Source organism: Bactrocera latifrons, unplaced genomic scaffold, assembly GCF_001853355.1.
Source record: "Bactrocera latifrons isolate USDA-ARS-PBARC rearing strain unplaced genomic scaffold, ASM185335v1 scaffold_74, whole genome shotgun sequence".
NCBI classification, from domain to species: domain Eukaryota; kingdom Metazoa; phylum Arthropoda; class Insecta; order Diptera; family Tephritidae; genus Bactrocera; species Bactrocera latifrons.
In genome coordinates this window covers 1,395,746-1,410,417 of record NW_017537423.1, presented here as the reverse complement: position 1 = coordinate 1,410,417, position 14,672 = coordinate 1,395,746, and the positions used below count along the sequence as shown (strand labels likewise).

Below are 14,672 nucleotides of genomic sequence, written 5' to 3'. Positions count from 1 at the left end.
GCAAAGGTGTCAAGAGTAGTGCATACATGAAAAATATGCCGCATGAATTTACAAAAAAAAAAAAAAAATAAAGTTTTAATATATAAGCAATGGAATAATAAAACAACAACAGAAAAGCGTAAAAACAAATTTGACAAGTAGCATAATCGTCTTGATAGGCACCGGCTATCGATTGGATAATTAAAATTGACTGAAAACAATTAGCCAACCATATTTGTCATTTTCATTATAACTATAAAATTTATTTTTACTCACTGGCATTCATTCATGATTTCCTCCTGGCTGCGAACTTGCACCGGTGCCAAATCCTCAACATTCTCTTCGAAATTTCCGAAACATTTGGTTATTTTTTCATCAAATGTATTAACTAAATCCTCGAGACTACCGCCGAATGTTTCAGCAAAATTATCAACGGTATCCCCAACGGTGGAACGTTTATCGCAACCATCATCACCGGGCGCCAAACCAACATCCAATCCCAACTCAGCGGCCAATAAGGAATTACAATTGGGACTTATTGCACCGCCGTCAGCCTTATCAGCATTACTGCCGTTCGTCATGAGCACACCATTCCTGCTCACATGTGCATCACGCACAGCCTCTTCAAGTAGGCGCATCTTGTTTTCCTGCTTCAACGACGAATCTTTCAGATTCAAATTCAATGTATCATTAATCGTATTTTGATTGGTAATGAAGTCACAACCGCCCCATTCATCAGTCTCCTCGAATTTAGCTAATGGAGCCTCGAATTTCAGCTCGGCCATTTTGGTGCCGAGGTCACGCATCACGCACGTATGCTCCGCGGGGGGTGAAGCTGGCGCTGTTGGCGGCGTCTTGACGCTTTTACTGAAGGTGCTTAATAAATAATGTTATGAGACAAAAAGGAGAAGCCTAACAGTTTTGTTCAGTGTTTATCTGCACAAATATTTCTTTGCTATAGTTTTTATTTGCACTAAATTTGATTGTATTGCCTTTTTACACTGCAAAAAACTTTACGCTTTTCTCACTTGGTAAAGCCTGCTTGTATGGCTGTGTTTTCACAACTTTTCACTGGGGGTGGTATGTATAATTTTTCTATTTTGAATCTGTAAAAGAATTTCGCGCACTTTTACGAATTTTGGCGATGCCTTTTAACACGTTTTTAGTGCTTTTTACACACTTTTTAGGATTTTTCTTGGTTTTTCCTTTAGAAAATTCACAATTTCACTGAACCGCGACACAGCGCAAAATCACTATAACCTTTTCTTTTCAGCTCTGCAGAACAACAAAAACAAAATATTGAAAACATCAAATGACACCATGCATTTTACTCACCATGGATGTCATAATTCACCGCGAACAGTGTGCTGTGCAGTAGCGTACTGGGTGTTTCAGATGACAAAGAATTAGTCAAAGGTACTACATTTATTTTTTATTATTGCGATGGAATATTTTATATATTTATAATTATCTTTAGCAATATTTTTTACGTGGACATTTCTTGCAATAATTAGTAAAAATTTAATAGCTTTTGAAATTAAATTTACTGAATCTATTTAAGACTTGGGTATTATAATTTTTCAGCATAACAATATACAATTTTACCTATATTTTTTAACACGAGTTCAGGAAGTTGATAATAATATTTAACATTTCGAAGAATTAAGAGTTAAAATTAGGCCACATAAAAAAATAGGGGCCATTAAAAAAAAGTAATCCAAGGTTACATTTCCGTTTCCGGGTTTGTGTAATAAAATTATCTATATTTTCAATATATACATAGTGGCGTTTTCTATTCGCTTTTCGTTACCAGGATTAATAGAAAACTATTTGAACTACTTACTATCAAAATATTTCCATCTCACTATATTAAATAAATAAATATAACAGGCTTCGTGAAAGTTATAACGAATAAATAATTTAATTTTAATTATCGCATAGCTGTCAAAGCAATTTAGCTTAGGCAACTCTGTATTTCAGATTTCCCGAAACGGGTGTGTTCTGAAAGCACAAACGCAAGGAAAAGTCACTATCGAGAGAACTGAAAACAGTTGCTGTAAGAAAACATGAAAATAGCTCGTGAAAAGTGAAATTAAATAATTGAAAGTGCGAGTATATCAAATTGGAAAACCGCGCTGAATTTCGCAGACAAAAATTTCGTAAAAAACATGTGAAAATTTAATAGCAAACAAAGTTCATTAAAAAGGGGGTGCAGCAACAGCAGCAGCTGAGAAGTAGTAACAAAAGAAAAACGTCTGTGTACGGCAGCCGCAAACAAAGAGCGAGCGTAAACGAGTTTAGGGAAGTGCAAAAAGAGCGTGGGTACATGTGAGAGTGCAAATGAAACCGCTAATTGCAGCAACACAAGCAGCTTTTAATAGCAATAACAATACGACAGAGGACTCCCTACAAACGTGACATGGTACAAAAACAATAGCAAAGCAATCATCAAGGGGCTAATTATATAGAGTTGTTTTTGTTGTTGGGAACTTATTGGAGAGGGGGTAAACAAAAATCATACTTTTGGAGCAGCTACGTGCGAATGCGAGAGAACTTTGGTCAACTAAATTGAATGATTAAAGAGCGTATGTTTAATAATATCAACAACAAATAAAACAGGGGCGTCACATGGTGGCAGAGCATAGCCTGACGGCAACGCTATCGCGAGCAGCGGTTCTTTATTGAATGGAAAGCGAGCGACAAGCGAGCGTTGCGGCAGCGACGTCAGTGTCGGCTACGTTGCTGATGTGAGGCTATTGGCTATACGACGGCATTGAGTATGCCAACAGAAGAGTTCGTTCCAACAAGACGGGAGCAAAGCAGCTGAAGAATTTCAGTAAGATTTGTGTAAAGAAAAAACATAATGTTTGTAATTTAAAAATTAAACGACTTAAAGAAAATCAAATGCCAAAATTATGATATTAAACCCGTGGCGATGAACTGAATTTTAGTGTTAAAGAAAATATAATTTTTACAATGAAATTGAGATGTGCGAACGTGCTATGGGTGATGAATGGTTTTAGGAGTAAGCGGGGCGGTGAGGTGAAGCTGAAGTAAGAAAGCAGCGTTGGCGCATGTAAATCGAACATATACCGAGCGTGAATATGTAATTCAGATATGCTTACTTACATACATATACATGAATGAAGCTGAGCAAAATTGTTGTATTACTAAAATATTGAAAATGTTTGAAAACTGAAATGAAATGTGCAAATAATTTGTTTAATTATACAAAAAAAAAAAAAAAAAAAAAAAAAAAAARAAAAAAAAAAAAAAAAAAAAAAAAAAAAAAAAAAAAAAAAAAAAAAAAAACAGAAAACATGTGAGTACATACAGAAAAGGCAATACATATTTAACTAATAGCTAAAGAAGAAGCAGAATAAGCAAAAGTGTAGATAAGTAATGCAAGAAAAAACGGCAGTGCTAAGAAGCAAAGCATTATTACGTTCAAGAGCAGCTAAAAGTATATTGCCGAGTATAGAGATTTGTGGAGCTGTGAATGTATGTATGTAAATTGATTGAGCGTAAAAAAGTAATATATAACACATATGAAATTGCATAAAAATATTTGGAAATATTAAATATTTTGAAATACTATATTAAATATTTGGTGTAAAGTAGTTAAAATTGTGTTAACACAACCGCGCTGCTGGTGAAGTAAGACAGCGAGCATTTGTGGGTAAGCAGAAGTAGCGACGTGTACGAGGGGGCGTTGGGCGTAAACAGCTGTGAACACAATTTTTTATGTTCAAACGGTGGACAATTTGTGCATTTTGTCTACAGTAATGGTGATAAACGAAATTCGATTATTGAAGTTGACTTCACAATATCTGTGTTTCGGGACAAATCTGTGTAGACTAATTACGAAAAAAATACTTTACTTTGAATTACATTGCTAACGTGTGATTGTTATTTGGTTACACAAATCCATACAAAATATAAAAAGTATCTATGTATCCGTATACATGCTTATGCCGATTGGAAAATAGAATTAGCTACATATTACATACGTATGTATAAATGTAAATATTTCATATATAGATAAAAATTTAACTACAATTTAAGATTGTAGTGTAGGCATTTGTTTTCCGCACTAATACCAATTAATAACATGACTACCGCCGATTGTATGGAGTCACTGCTCAGCTCTATGTCCAGTACTTTTGATGCTGAATGCGCTACGAGCACCGCTGAAGGTGGTTCGCTGCTCAATCACGATTTGGCCGAAGACAAAACGCTGAAATGGCGTACCATGGTGAATAATCGATTCGCATGCAAAGATAAGGACAGAAAAGCACAAACACATAAGCAGCACCAGGCGTCAACGACGTCGGCCAACAGCACTCAACAGGAGTGCAAACAAAGCCAAAACGGCAATACCAACAGTAGCAACAATAATAACAACAGAAAAGCTATAAAACTAGAGCAACTCGCCAAGGGCAGTGGTGACAACAAGTTTGAGGAGCTGAACAAAACAGAAAGTAAAATAAAATTAACGGCACAGGATCAAGAAGATCGTGCATCTACAACCGATTTTATGGAAGAACAAATGAAAGCTTTGTTGGCCGATGATGAGGACTTGCAACAGCCGACTGAGACCACAACAAGTGGCGCTGCGCTGGCGGAAAACATGCAGTGTGTGTCGGCTGTAAGTAAAGAGGAAGCAATCGGTATGGAAGATAAAGTATCTTTGCATGAAAGTGAAACTTCAATTGCTGCAGGCGTCGGCCCAGATGCAGCGCACAGAAAAAGACGCAGCAACACCAGCACTAGCAATAGCAACTGCAGTAACTATAACAGTAGCAGTAATGCCAGCATTGGCACACTCGCTCAAGGTCAATCCGATGACAGCTTTCATGACGGCATTACTGACTCAAAGCGTACATGCCAACAAGTTGTGCCGTACACAGCGGATGCACATCTGGAAAGTGGTATGACAGCTGAGTCAGCAAATCAAAATTTGGAAAATTCTTTGGTGGCAGCTACCATTAGCGCGGATGCTGCAGATTTAGTTATGGTCGAATTGGATTCAATTAAGCAAGATATTGACGATGTAGATGAGGATTTGCTTGCAACATCATCTAGAGGTGACTCATGTGACATATCGAATGTTGATACTATAACAACAACAGCAATTACATCAACTTCAAATATACTGCTAACGACGGCAGCACAACAGCCGAAGGCGGAACTCACCAGCACTACCACCAGCAACATAAATAGCAGCACACTACTTAGCTTAGAGCAGGGAGTAGCCGGAGAGAATGAGTGTGTGAAAACAGCCCATAACGATGTGGTCAACAGCGATGCTACTGATAAAATTGTAAGTACTTAAGCAAAAGTTTATAAAAACGCTTAGGTGGAGAAATGTAGGTAGGAAGTTATGAAATAAATAAAAAATTAGTTGGTAAAACATCAATTCGTTTTGTGAGAAAAATTTTTTTTCTCGGAAAATTGATTTTATTACAGCGTAATAATAAAACTTCAGTGAAGGAGAGAGGGTGGAAGATTGGGTATAATTCCGCCAGGGCACAGTTTGCTCAGGAAGGCCTGGGCTCAGCAACAATGATTTGCAGAAGTTTGTCTCGAAGAAGTAAATTCAGGGTTCAGGTTTTCTCTCTACGGCCCTGTGAACCGTATTAAACCTTGCTCGAACTAGTATAATAATCGGTTCCGACCGATACTTAATCACGAGACTTATGCTGTTGAATATAATATCTCACTAGTCTACTAGATTTGGCAAGTTTCGTCATACAAAAATGACATTTGTTAATTTTGTCACTGAGGAGATTTGAAGGTAATCTAGCTGAAATCTGCCTGGGGAAGCATCAAAAGCCGAAGTGCGGAACTTTAATCCGCTAAACCTTACCTACTCCCAACACCAGACTCTCCCACGGAACCACCTGATTAGGTATTACTTCGTGGGAACGTGGCGACTCTGTTTGTCAGTAAGGAAATCTATTATAAAATCACAGCTGCTGACACTACAAAAAGAAATCATGCCACATTTCTAGTCTCTGGATTCTTCAATCTCTTCATAATGTAAAACTTAAGGACCATTAATTGCTAAGGATGACGCCATTGGAGTCTTACCTGAAACGATTCGTAAAGAACAGGATTCCTAAATAAATCATTTAAATTGATTAATATATGTAAGCATAAAATGTGTTACAGACTCTCCCTCGCCTTCGGTGTCAAACAATTTCATTCGTGCTCCAGTTTGCCCTCTAAAAATTCACTTACTACGTATGTATGGATACGTGTGTAGTTCGGTTAAAGCAACACTCATCTACCCAACTACGATCATATTTACTTCATGTTTAGTTCGCAGCTTTTTCTATTATATATTTCGTGCTTTTGCAAAAAAATATTTGCTTTTGCCTGCACTTGCTGTTACCAACTTCTTTGTTGCTTTTGTTCTACGTGATTCTTTCCGCAAATTTTTTAAATTTTTTTTCACTAGCAAAAAATGTTTGAAATTCAAGAGAATTAAAGAAGCATAAAATTGCAAATGCAAATATACAAATGTACGTAGACCCACTCTAATTTTGGCGCTCTCGAAAGCTCTCTTAGCTTTTACTATTTCTGCTTGGCTGTTTTATTAAATATCTTTAAATAAACAAATAATTATCACCTATTAGTTAATAAAGCGTTATTTTGCTTAGTTTTATCTGCACTTTGCCCTCTCCCATATTCGTGCTTGAGCTTTCTGAAGCTTTTCCTTTTAGTTGCAAATCATTTTGTCACCCATTATTAAGAAAATTAAAATTTACTAGAAATAACAGTATAAATCCATCCTTTGCATATAGAAAAATTGAGTTATCTAGATATGTGGCACTTGTTTGAAGTTCAGGGAATACCCTCACTTAATGCCACCGCTGCCTGCTACTCAAATGAAAGCTAGTAAATGTTTAGTTTTCGCCGTCCACTAGCAATCGATTCGTTCATACTACGTATACATTTATACATACATACATATATTTATTTGTGTATGCTTATCTCTTAGATTTGGTAATGTAAGCTAAAAATCACAATCCCGAAAATTGATTTAGCCCCGAAATTTATTATTTAAATTTTTTTCGATTACAGAGGAGATACGAATGTAGAATAATAAAAAAAAAAAAATAATCGAGTCCCGAAATGCATATATTTCACGGGATCAGTGTTTAATTTTTCTGCCTAGAGAGCGTGTATATAAGTAATAAAATAAAAAAAATCGATTCTAGAAATTTAGTTATAAACCCGAAATATATTTCATGACATTGGATTTTAGTTTTTCTGATGAGTGTAGGTAAGTAAAGTAATGAAAATTTATAGAATAGACAAGGAATTTCATATCTTTAATAAAATACATATGTGACCTGGTCTACGAAAAGCTAGCTAACGTGCGAAAACTAGTTTTCTGGGAAACAGCTGTTAAAAATCTCGTCTTCCATCCGAATAAACTAAAAAGTGAAAATTGATTTTTTGGATTTTTTGACGCGTAAGCTCCCTTTCCGTAGACCAGGTCACATATATGTATATTCGCTGCACCCTGTATCTAAAACGAAATTGGATTTATAGAAGAGTTTATAATTTTCAAGTATTTTGGATCCAACTCTGCTGTAAAAAGCTCACAATGGTCTACTTTTAAGTTTTTGGCCAAAGTCAAAAGCTCTCCGAAAGCTAGCGCCAATGCGGTGCTAAAATTTTTATGAATTTTGTTAAGTTTCACCTAGTGATAAACAAATTTCCAGACTATACAACTATTATGCAAAAATTTTTATCCCCTTATTGACCCCTGTGAAACTACAAAATGTCGTTCGGCTTGTCTATCAAATTAAATGATCATTCTATTCAAAACCGCGCCGAACAGCTAATTTGCGATCTTATTTTTTATTTTAGAAAGATAGGTGAAGAAGCATCACTATTACACAAGCCCGAATATCAGTTCAAAACCGGGCCGAACAGTTCATTGGATATTAGTTTTCCTTGTTTCAGGACGATAAGCAAAGGTCCATTAATATTACATATACCCGACTATTTTGGAAACGTTTTCTTTCAACTCACACGGCTATCTGCACTTCCTTCAATTCTAACTCCAGCTATCCCGACATTCAGTATGCCACCTCTTTCGTGATTGCCAGCACTATTAGTACACAAGTGTCTATGCATATATCGATTCAAAGCAGCGCGAGCTTTCAGTTCCAAAACACGTGCATAACGCCACTAATGATATCATTTTTGTGTTTATTTGTGTGGATGGAATTTTATTTTTTTCTCTTATTGTTTTTACATTTCTTCTTTGTGGTATATACCTATTTGGTGTGTCCGAAATTCGTGATTGAGTCAGGTCGTAGTATGGTAATATCGAGTTTGAAAAGGTTTTACTCGCGTAGGTTGGTGAGATTGAGGAAATGGCTGCTTCAGATTTTGTATTAGACGTGCTAATGGATTTAGAAGCTCTGGCGAGATGTCTAAATGGGTTTAGTGCACTTCGTTAAACTAAGCTTTTGCAACGGATTATATACTTTTGTAGTGATTGCGGCTTTCATCTCTCTCTTTGCGGTATTTTTGAGTCAATAATGAAAGAGATGGAAGTGGAGAGTCTTTTTGAAAGTTTTCGCAGATAGACCTCTGCAAAGGTTACGTCGTTCGTATATTGATCAACATACTTAATACCTGCATAAAGAAAACGAGTGACTTTAGAATATTAGACTCTAACACCATCGATATCTCCATACCAAGATTTGTTCAAGATTCTTTTCGATTCAACCTTATTAGTAGATAAGGTACTTATTACAAATAAAAGGCCTGGTGGACTGTGGTAGTAAAAAATGTTTCTTTTCTTATGTAAATAATATGAGATAAAAAAGGATGTTTGAAACTCGGATCGGATTAGGATTTTTCGTTCCTTCCAGATAAGAGTGGAAAAAGGCGAGGTGGACAAGAGCGCAAGGGTAAGCATGTATACAGATGGTTCCAATCTATATACCTAACAGAATGGGATATTCTCTGCAATTCTAGATACGCCTTTCGCCTGTCTTCCATGCAGAGGTTACAGCAATTAAAGAAATCCTTCTGGTTCTGGCAATGGGTTCAAAGGCATAGTAAAAAGGCATTACTCTACATTTAGACTCCGAAAAAGAGCGTAAGACAATTGTAAGACTCTATATAGAAAAAGAATAGCAACTAGCGGTCGACGTTGGAAGTTGCCCGGATAAAATTGTTCGTACTGATGAACTCAATCCGAAGCACCGGTGACTTTTGTGCCAGTGGCATCACAATGGTCCCCATAAAGGCTTAGGTGCGTCGTTAGACAGCCACTTCACTAACCGGAATTTCAATCGGAATCTCATATTAGATAGGGATTCTACTGATTTGATTTTTGAGATTCCGATTGAAATTTTGGGGTTGTAACCCTAGTAAGGATTTCAAAAAGCTTATTCTAAAATGCTAAAGGCTAAAGGGTTACGTGCCTATTTCGGGGTCAAATCCGTAGCGTGGTTCATGAGGTCGAAACCCTAATTTACTATGAATTTCCTAAAACTTTTTTTTAGAATTTATTAACCGAGTTAACCGTTAGATAGTTTTAGCACCACGGCGTTTTTCAAGGATAACGAATTATGTGTCTATTTCTTCTTCGGTCCCCTTACTAATTTTCCAAGCAGATAATTCTATTAACTCTGGCATTTTCTCAATAACAGGCTACAAATGCGCGTGCGGCCAGTGTTAGTCCGCTTCGTCGCTTACGACGTACGCGTCGATTCTCCGAAGTTACTAATCCACCCGATTCTCTGCCTGCTGAGACGACAAAGTCGGTGACCAAAGTGGAAAATGCGGAAATTGCAGTAACCGTTGACGCAGCACAGCCAACAACGAAGCTAGAGCCGGTTCAAAACATTAATCTTCCTACTACAACAACTGACGCTGATGGTCCGCCACCAGCTACAACTACTATAGCAGCAGGTGCGCTTGAAACAGCGGCAGCGGCGGCGGCAGCTGCTGCACAAATCCAACAACTGCAGCCGGTGAAGCGTGGGCGCGGACGTGGCAGAAAAATTACTGTGACGATGGAGGGCTTTGAGCAAAGTGTTGATTTACCACCTAGAGAGGAGGATAAACAGATGTTGGCGACATTGGCGGACGCTGCGACATTAGCAACGACAAGCGCCGCGCCGCAAGAGCGCAAAACAGTTGGACGCAAACGCAAACAACCGGATGACGTGGAAGGCACAAATGTAGTGACGTTGCCAGTCATCAAAATAGAACAGGAAGATACTACTGTAAGTGGTAAAGACGTATCGTTGAGTCCTGGCACCGGCGCCGCAGCGAATAACGGGGATGGCAGTAAGCGCATGCGGCGCAGCGTGCGGCTGGGTAACCGCAACGATAGTAGCGCGACACCTAGCGGCAACAGCAAACAGTTGGTAAGTTTGAATATAGTTTGCACTGCACTTAATAGGTTAACATGTGTACCGTTACTTGTAGGATGGTCCACCGCTTGAAGAAATCAAAATTGAACCCTCGACTTGTGTGGTAAATCCACAACTAACACTAGTCGACCCGTTAAGCTTGACGGAAGCCCCAGGCAGTGCCGGTAAGTCGTCCATACCAACTATAGAAGAGCGGACGCCACCAAAGAAACGCGGGCGCAAGTCAAAACTACATCATCTGCAACAAAAACAACTGCAGCAACAGCAACAGTTAGAAAAATCACAATCTGGCGCAAGTGGCGCGAATAGCGAGAGCAGTGATCACACGCCGCCCGGCTCAGCAACAAAACGTGGCAGTCACCCTGCGGACGTTATCATACCGAAACGATCACAGCGGCGCATTAAGCCAACGACGAAAATACTTGAAAATAGCCAGCTGCGTTATGAATTCGAAACGACTAATATGGTGCGTTTGACACAGGCACAGAACTGGGAGGATAGTGGCGGCAGCGGCGGTCATAACGTCGAGTCGAATGCTGCGCTGGAAACGGAGAAAGCGCATACGGGTAACAAGCAAGTGAAGACGGAGAAGGCTGAACGCGCGGACCCCGCCGAAGAAAGAGCTACTGGCCACGGTTCAAACTTTGTCAAGAAAAAACTGTGTGGTAAATTATTGCGAGACATTGAAGCATCGCGCGCCGCATTGCTAGCTGAAGAGCAAGCGCAGCTCGCGCGTCCACGCGTAGACGTAGATAAGTTCTTGGGTGAAATCAAAGCGGCGAAATGGCATACAAATCGGTTGTCAGAGGAGCGCAAACTAACGAAGAAGCAGCAGCGCAAGCTAGCCAAACAGAAGGAAAATAATTTGCGCAAACTCGGGCTGCGCCGCAATACTAGCGAAGAGGCCAGTGATATAGAGAGTCTAAGCGACAATGAAGAGTTCGTGCCGACTACGCGCGTACAAGTGGAACGACGTAGTCATACGCTGCGGCAACGCTCCGCCATTAAAGAGAGCACACCAACACCAACCGCTGCGCCGGCGCAGTTAATGCCAGTACGCGCTGCAACCGCTTCGCCGACAAGCGCAAAAGCGGGACGAAAGCCGCAAGCGCGTCAACGTAATGCTGTTGAGAAATCGGCAGCAGCAGCAACGACCACTAAGCCAACCGCAAATGTAAGCGTGTGCAAACAGAAATTACTAAAAGCGCCCTCGCTTGAAGTCATCGAGATAAATGAATCATCACAAGAGCTACAATCGCCCAGCAACCGCTCAGTGGGCTTGGCAGCTGCCACAGTCAGCGCGTTAAACGCAATCGGCACTGTGGTAACCATACCATCACCGCCGCCACCTGCCCGAACTGCGCAGCAACGCAATTTAATTTGCTACTGCGAGAAGAAAACACAATTCTACACGCGCAACACACCCGATACGGCCTACTGTTGGGCCATTGACAACATCGAGGAGCAGAAGGTGGGCTGTAGCAATCAACTGAGCGGCGAAGTGTTCAATCTGCTGCGACCAAGTCAGCGCGTCAGCTATATGGTGTTGTGCGAGGACCACAAGAAGCGGCTGAGTACACACAATTGTTGCGCCGGTTGTGGCATATTTTGCACGCAGGTGCGTGTCGGTTAGGAAAATATATTTTGTAAACACTAACTAAACTTTTGTGTATCCACTTGCAGGGGAAATTTGTGCTTTGCAAGCGTCAACATTTTTTCCACGCCGAATGCGCCGAGAAGTTCATACTCAGCAGCCCCATGGATGCGCAGCAACCGGCCAGCAACTACACTAGTCCCACATTGGTGCTAAAGTGTCCGCACTGCGGCATCGACACGCCGGAACGTACCTCCATCGTCACGATGAAATGCCAAACATTGCCTGTATTCTTGCCTAGTCAAAGAGCGCCAAAGATGTAAATGCAAATTCAGATCCCACTCGAACAGCATATGCGAAATAACCGTTATATTTTTCGTTACAGCAAAGCTGCGAAAATGCCGCTACCTGTTTTGAGCGGCGCCGCGCAACCAAATGGCCATTCCAATGCTGTGACTGTTAACAGCGCTGTAGGCGTAAACGTTGGTGTTGGCGCATCAACGTCGTTTGCAGCTGCTGGCAGCGCTGCCAGCAACACTGTACCGCTACGTACGCTGCGTACGCACCAAATCAATTTCGAGCAGCTGATACCCGAATCCGTCATGAATGTGGTGCTGCGCGGCCGTGCGCCAAGCAATCGCGATGTGCGTCGTGGCGCCAGTAGCACACGCAGCTCTATTTCGGAGTTCTCCACGCGCGACATGTATTACGCGGTGAAGAATGACGATCTCGAGCGCGTTGCTGAAATACTCGGTGCGTGTTTTTTTATATAGAAAATAAAAAAGAGTTAAAAAAATTTAAAAATTCTTGTCTTTTGGCATATTGCAGCCTCTGATTTCGATGTGAAGACGCGCATGCGCGAATTCCTTAATGGCACCTGCTTGCATTTGGTGGCGCTTTCTGGCACCTTGCCGATGGCCTTTCTGTTACTTTGCAAGGGTTATGCCAAGGAGTTTATAAATATGTTGGACCGCGAGCTGCGCACCGCGGCGATGTGTGCGGTATTGGGTGACAAGTGTGATATACTGAATTTGTTCATACAATGCGGCGCTGATTTGGCAATAAAGGTAATTGGAAAAAAATGTAGACTTTAAAATTTAAAAATAATTTTCTCTCTATTTGTTTCAATTTTTGACACCTAGGGCCTGGATGGCAAGACCTGTCTGCACATTGCCGCCAAGCTTGGTAATCTGGAAGCGGCGCAATTGATTATCGACAGTTATCGCTCGTGCCGCAGCATATTGAATTTTATGGACTTCATAAACACACAAGATGATGGTGGCTGGACCGCTATGGTGTGGGCAGCAGAGTTGGGACACACGGAAATTGTGAGGTGAGTGGCTTTACAAAACGGTTCCTTCGGGTCAATGTAACCGGAAGAAGCGCGGATTATTAACCGACCAAGTACTGTCAACAATTCATGTATGTTTTCTACCGTTACAATAACAACCTAACGGAATCGTGAAAGAACTTATGCAAGCAAAATCGAAAAAAAACTGCTATTATCCCTACAAGAAGAAGAAGCTAAATCAATGCTCTTATTGTTCTCATCTCTCTCTTCATAGTTTACTACTCAATCACGGTGCCGATCCGAATATTTGCGACAATGACAATAACACTGTGCTACATTGGGCCACATTACACAGTAATGGCTTGGAGACGATCACAATGCTGCTGCAAGCTGGCACCGATTGCAATGTACAAAATGTGGAGGGTGATACACCGCTGTAAGTATGCCGCTAGGATTTCAGCTAACAAAAACTAACTCTATGTGTTTCTTTCTCTCTTGTCTCTTTTCCACCCTCTTTTGTGCAGTCACATCGCCTGCCGTCACTCCATTACCCGCCTATGCATTGCGCTAATCGCTAACGGCGCCGATTTGATGGTGAAGAATAAAGCCGACGAATTACCATACGATTGTATACCGCACGAGGACTCGGAATGTGCACGCACTGTTGGTTTCAACATGCAAATGCGTTCATTCCGTCCGCTGGGTCTACGCAGTCGCATTATTTGCGATGACATATCGAACGGACGTGAAGCGCGTCCGATACAAGTTGTGCGTAATGAGCAGAAATTGTGTGGCAGTCTGAATGGCGCTGAGCAGAATGGTGGCAATGAGATGCTGAGCGCTTCTACGGCCACTGTAGTGCATGACGAGTCCGATGAGATTATGTTGCCCGATCTGAAGTATATCAAAAAGTCCATAATTCTGCAAAATTGCACGCCAATCGATTATCGTGTGGCGCAAATGCGCATCTGCTCGTGTATGGATGGGTGAGTGGTGGAATAATAAAATAAATTTTTTTAGATGGAATATAATTATTTTTGGATATTTGCAGCTGCATTTCATCGCAGTGCCAATGCAGTGAGGCATCTGGTCAAAATTGGTACACGACGGAAGGCCGTTTGAGCGCCGATTTCAATTTCGAAGATCCAGTGCCCATATTCGAATGTAATGATGTCTGCGGTTGTAATAAGGTGAGTGTAGGAGGGAACCGGAATAAATATTAGAATTAAAATTTTTAGGTTATGCAATAACATTTGAATTTATTCGATTATTTTGGAACGATTAATTTATTATTTTTCAAAATTGTTTAAATTAATTATTTTAGACATTATTATTTATATTTTTTAATCCATATTTTTGTTTATAAGTTTTAGAATAATTATCTTAATTTATT

At 40.3% G+C, this 14,672-nt stretch overlaps 2 protein-coding genes across 2 annotated transcripts; one reads left to right on the top strand and one right to left on the bottom strand.

The window, feature by feature from the left end:
• Window positions 1–251: 251 nt before the first annotated feature.
• On the bottom strand, window positions 252–1,251 carry LOC108976190. The gene has a single exon (XM_018945119.1). It carries the CDS (start codon window positions 783–785, stop codon window positions 252–254), a length of 534 nt encoding a protein of 177 aa, XP_018800664.1. The 5' UTR covers window positions 786–1,251.
• A 2,289-nt stretch (window positions 1,252–3,540) lies between these two features.
• Window positions 3,541–14,652, top strand: LOC108976189. Its single transcript, XM_018945118.1, has 12 exons — window positions 3,541–3,989; window positions 4,052–5,302; window positions 9,666–10,388; window positions 10,450–12,012; window positions 12,078–12,307; window positions 12,374–12,741; window positions 12,817–13,055; window positions 13,131–13,321; window positions 13,554–13,715; window positions 13,804–14,265; window positions 14,331–14,469; window positions 14,647–14,652. Exons 2-12 carry the CDS (start codon window positions 4,091–4,093, stop codon window positions 14,650–14,652), a joined length of 5,295 nt encoding a protein of 1,764 aa, XP_018800663.1. The 5' UTR covers window positions 3,541–3,989; window positions 4,052–4,090.
• Window positions 14,653–14,672: the final 20 nt, after the last annotated feature.

Excerpts from the sequence above, each read along its gene's own strand:
- LOC108976190 (XM_018945119.1), bottom strand. The coding sequence starts at position 785 with ATGCGTGACCTCGGCACCAAAATGGCCGAGCTGAAATTCGAGGCTCCA.
- LOC108976189 (XM_018945118.1), top strand. The coding sequence starts at position 4,091 with ATGACTACCGCCGATTGTATGGAGTCACTGCTCAGCTCTATGTCCAGT. Across the intron at positions 10,389-10,449 it reads GCGGCAACAGCAAACAGTTG|GATGGTCCACCGCTTGAAGA; the intron begins GTAAGTTTGAAT and ends CGTTACTTGTAG. Across the intron at positions 12,308-12,373 it reads AGTCAAAGAGCGCCAAAGAT|CAAAGCTGCGAAAATGCCGC; the intron begins GTAAATGCAAAT and ends TTTTCGTTACAG.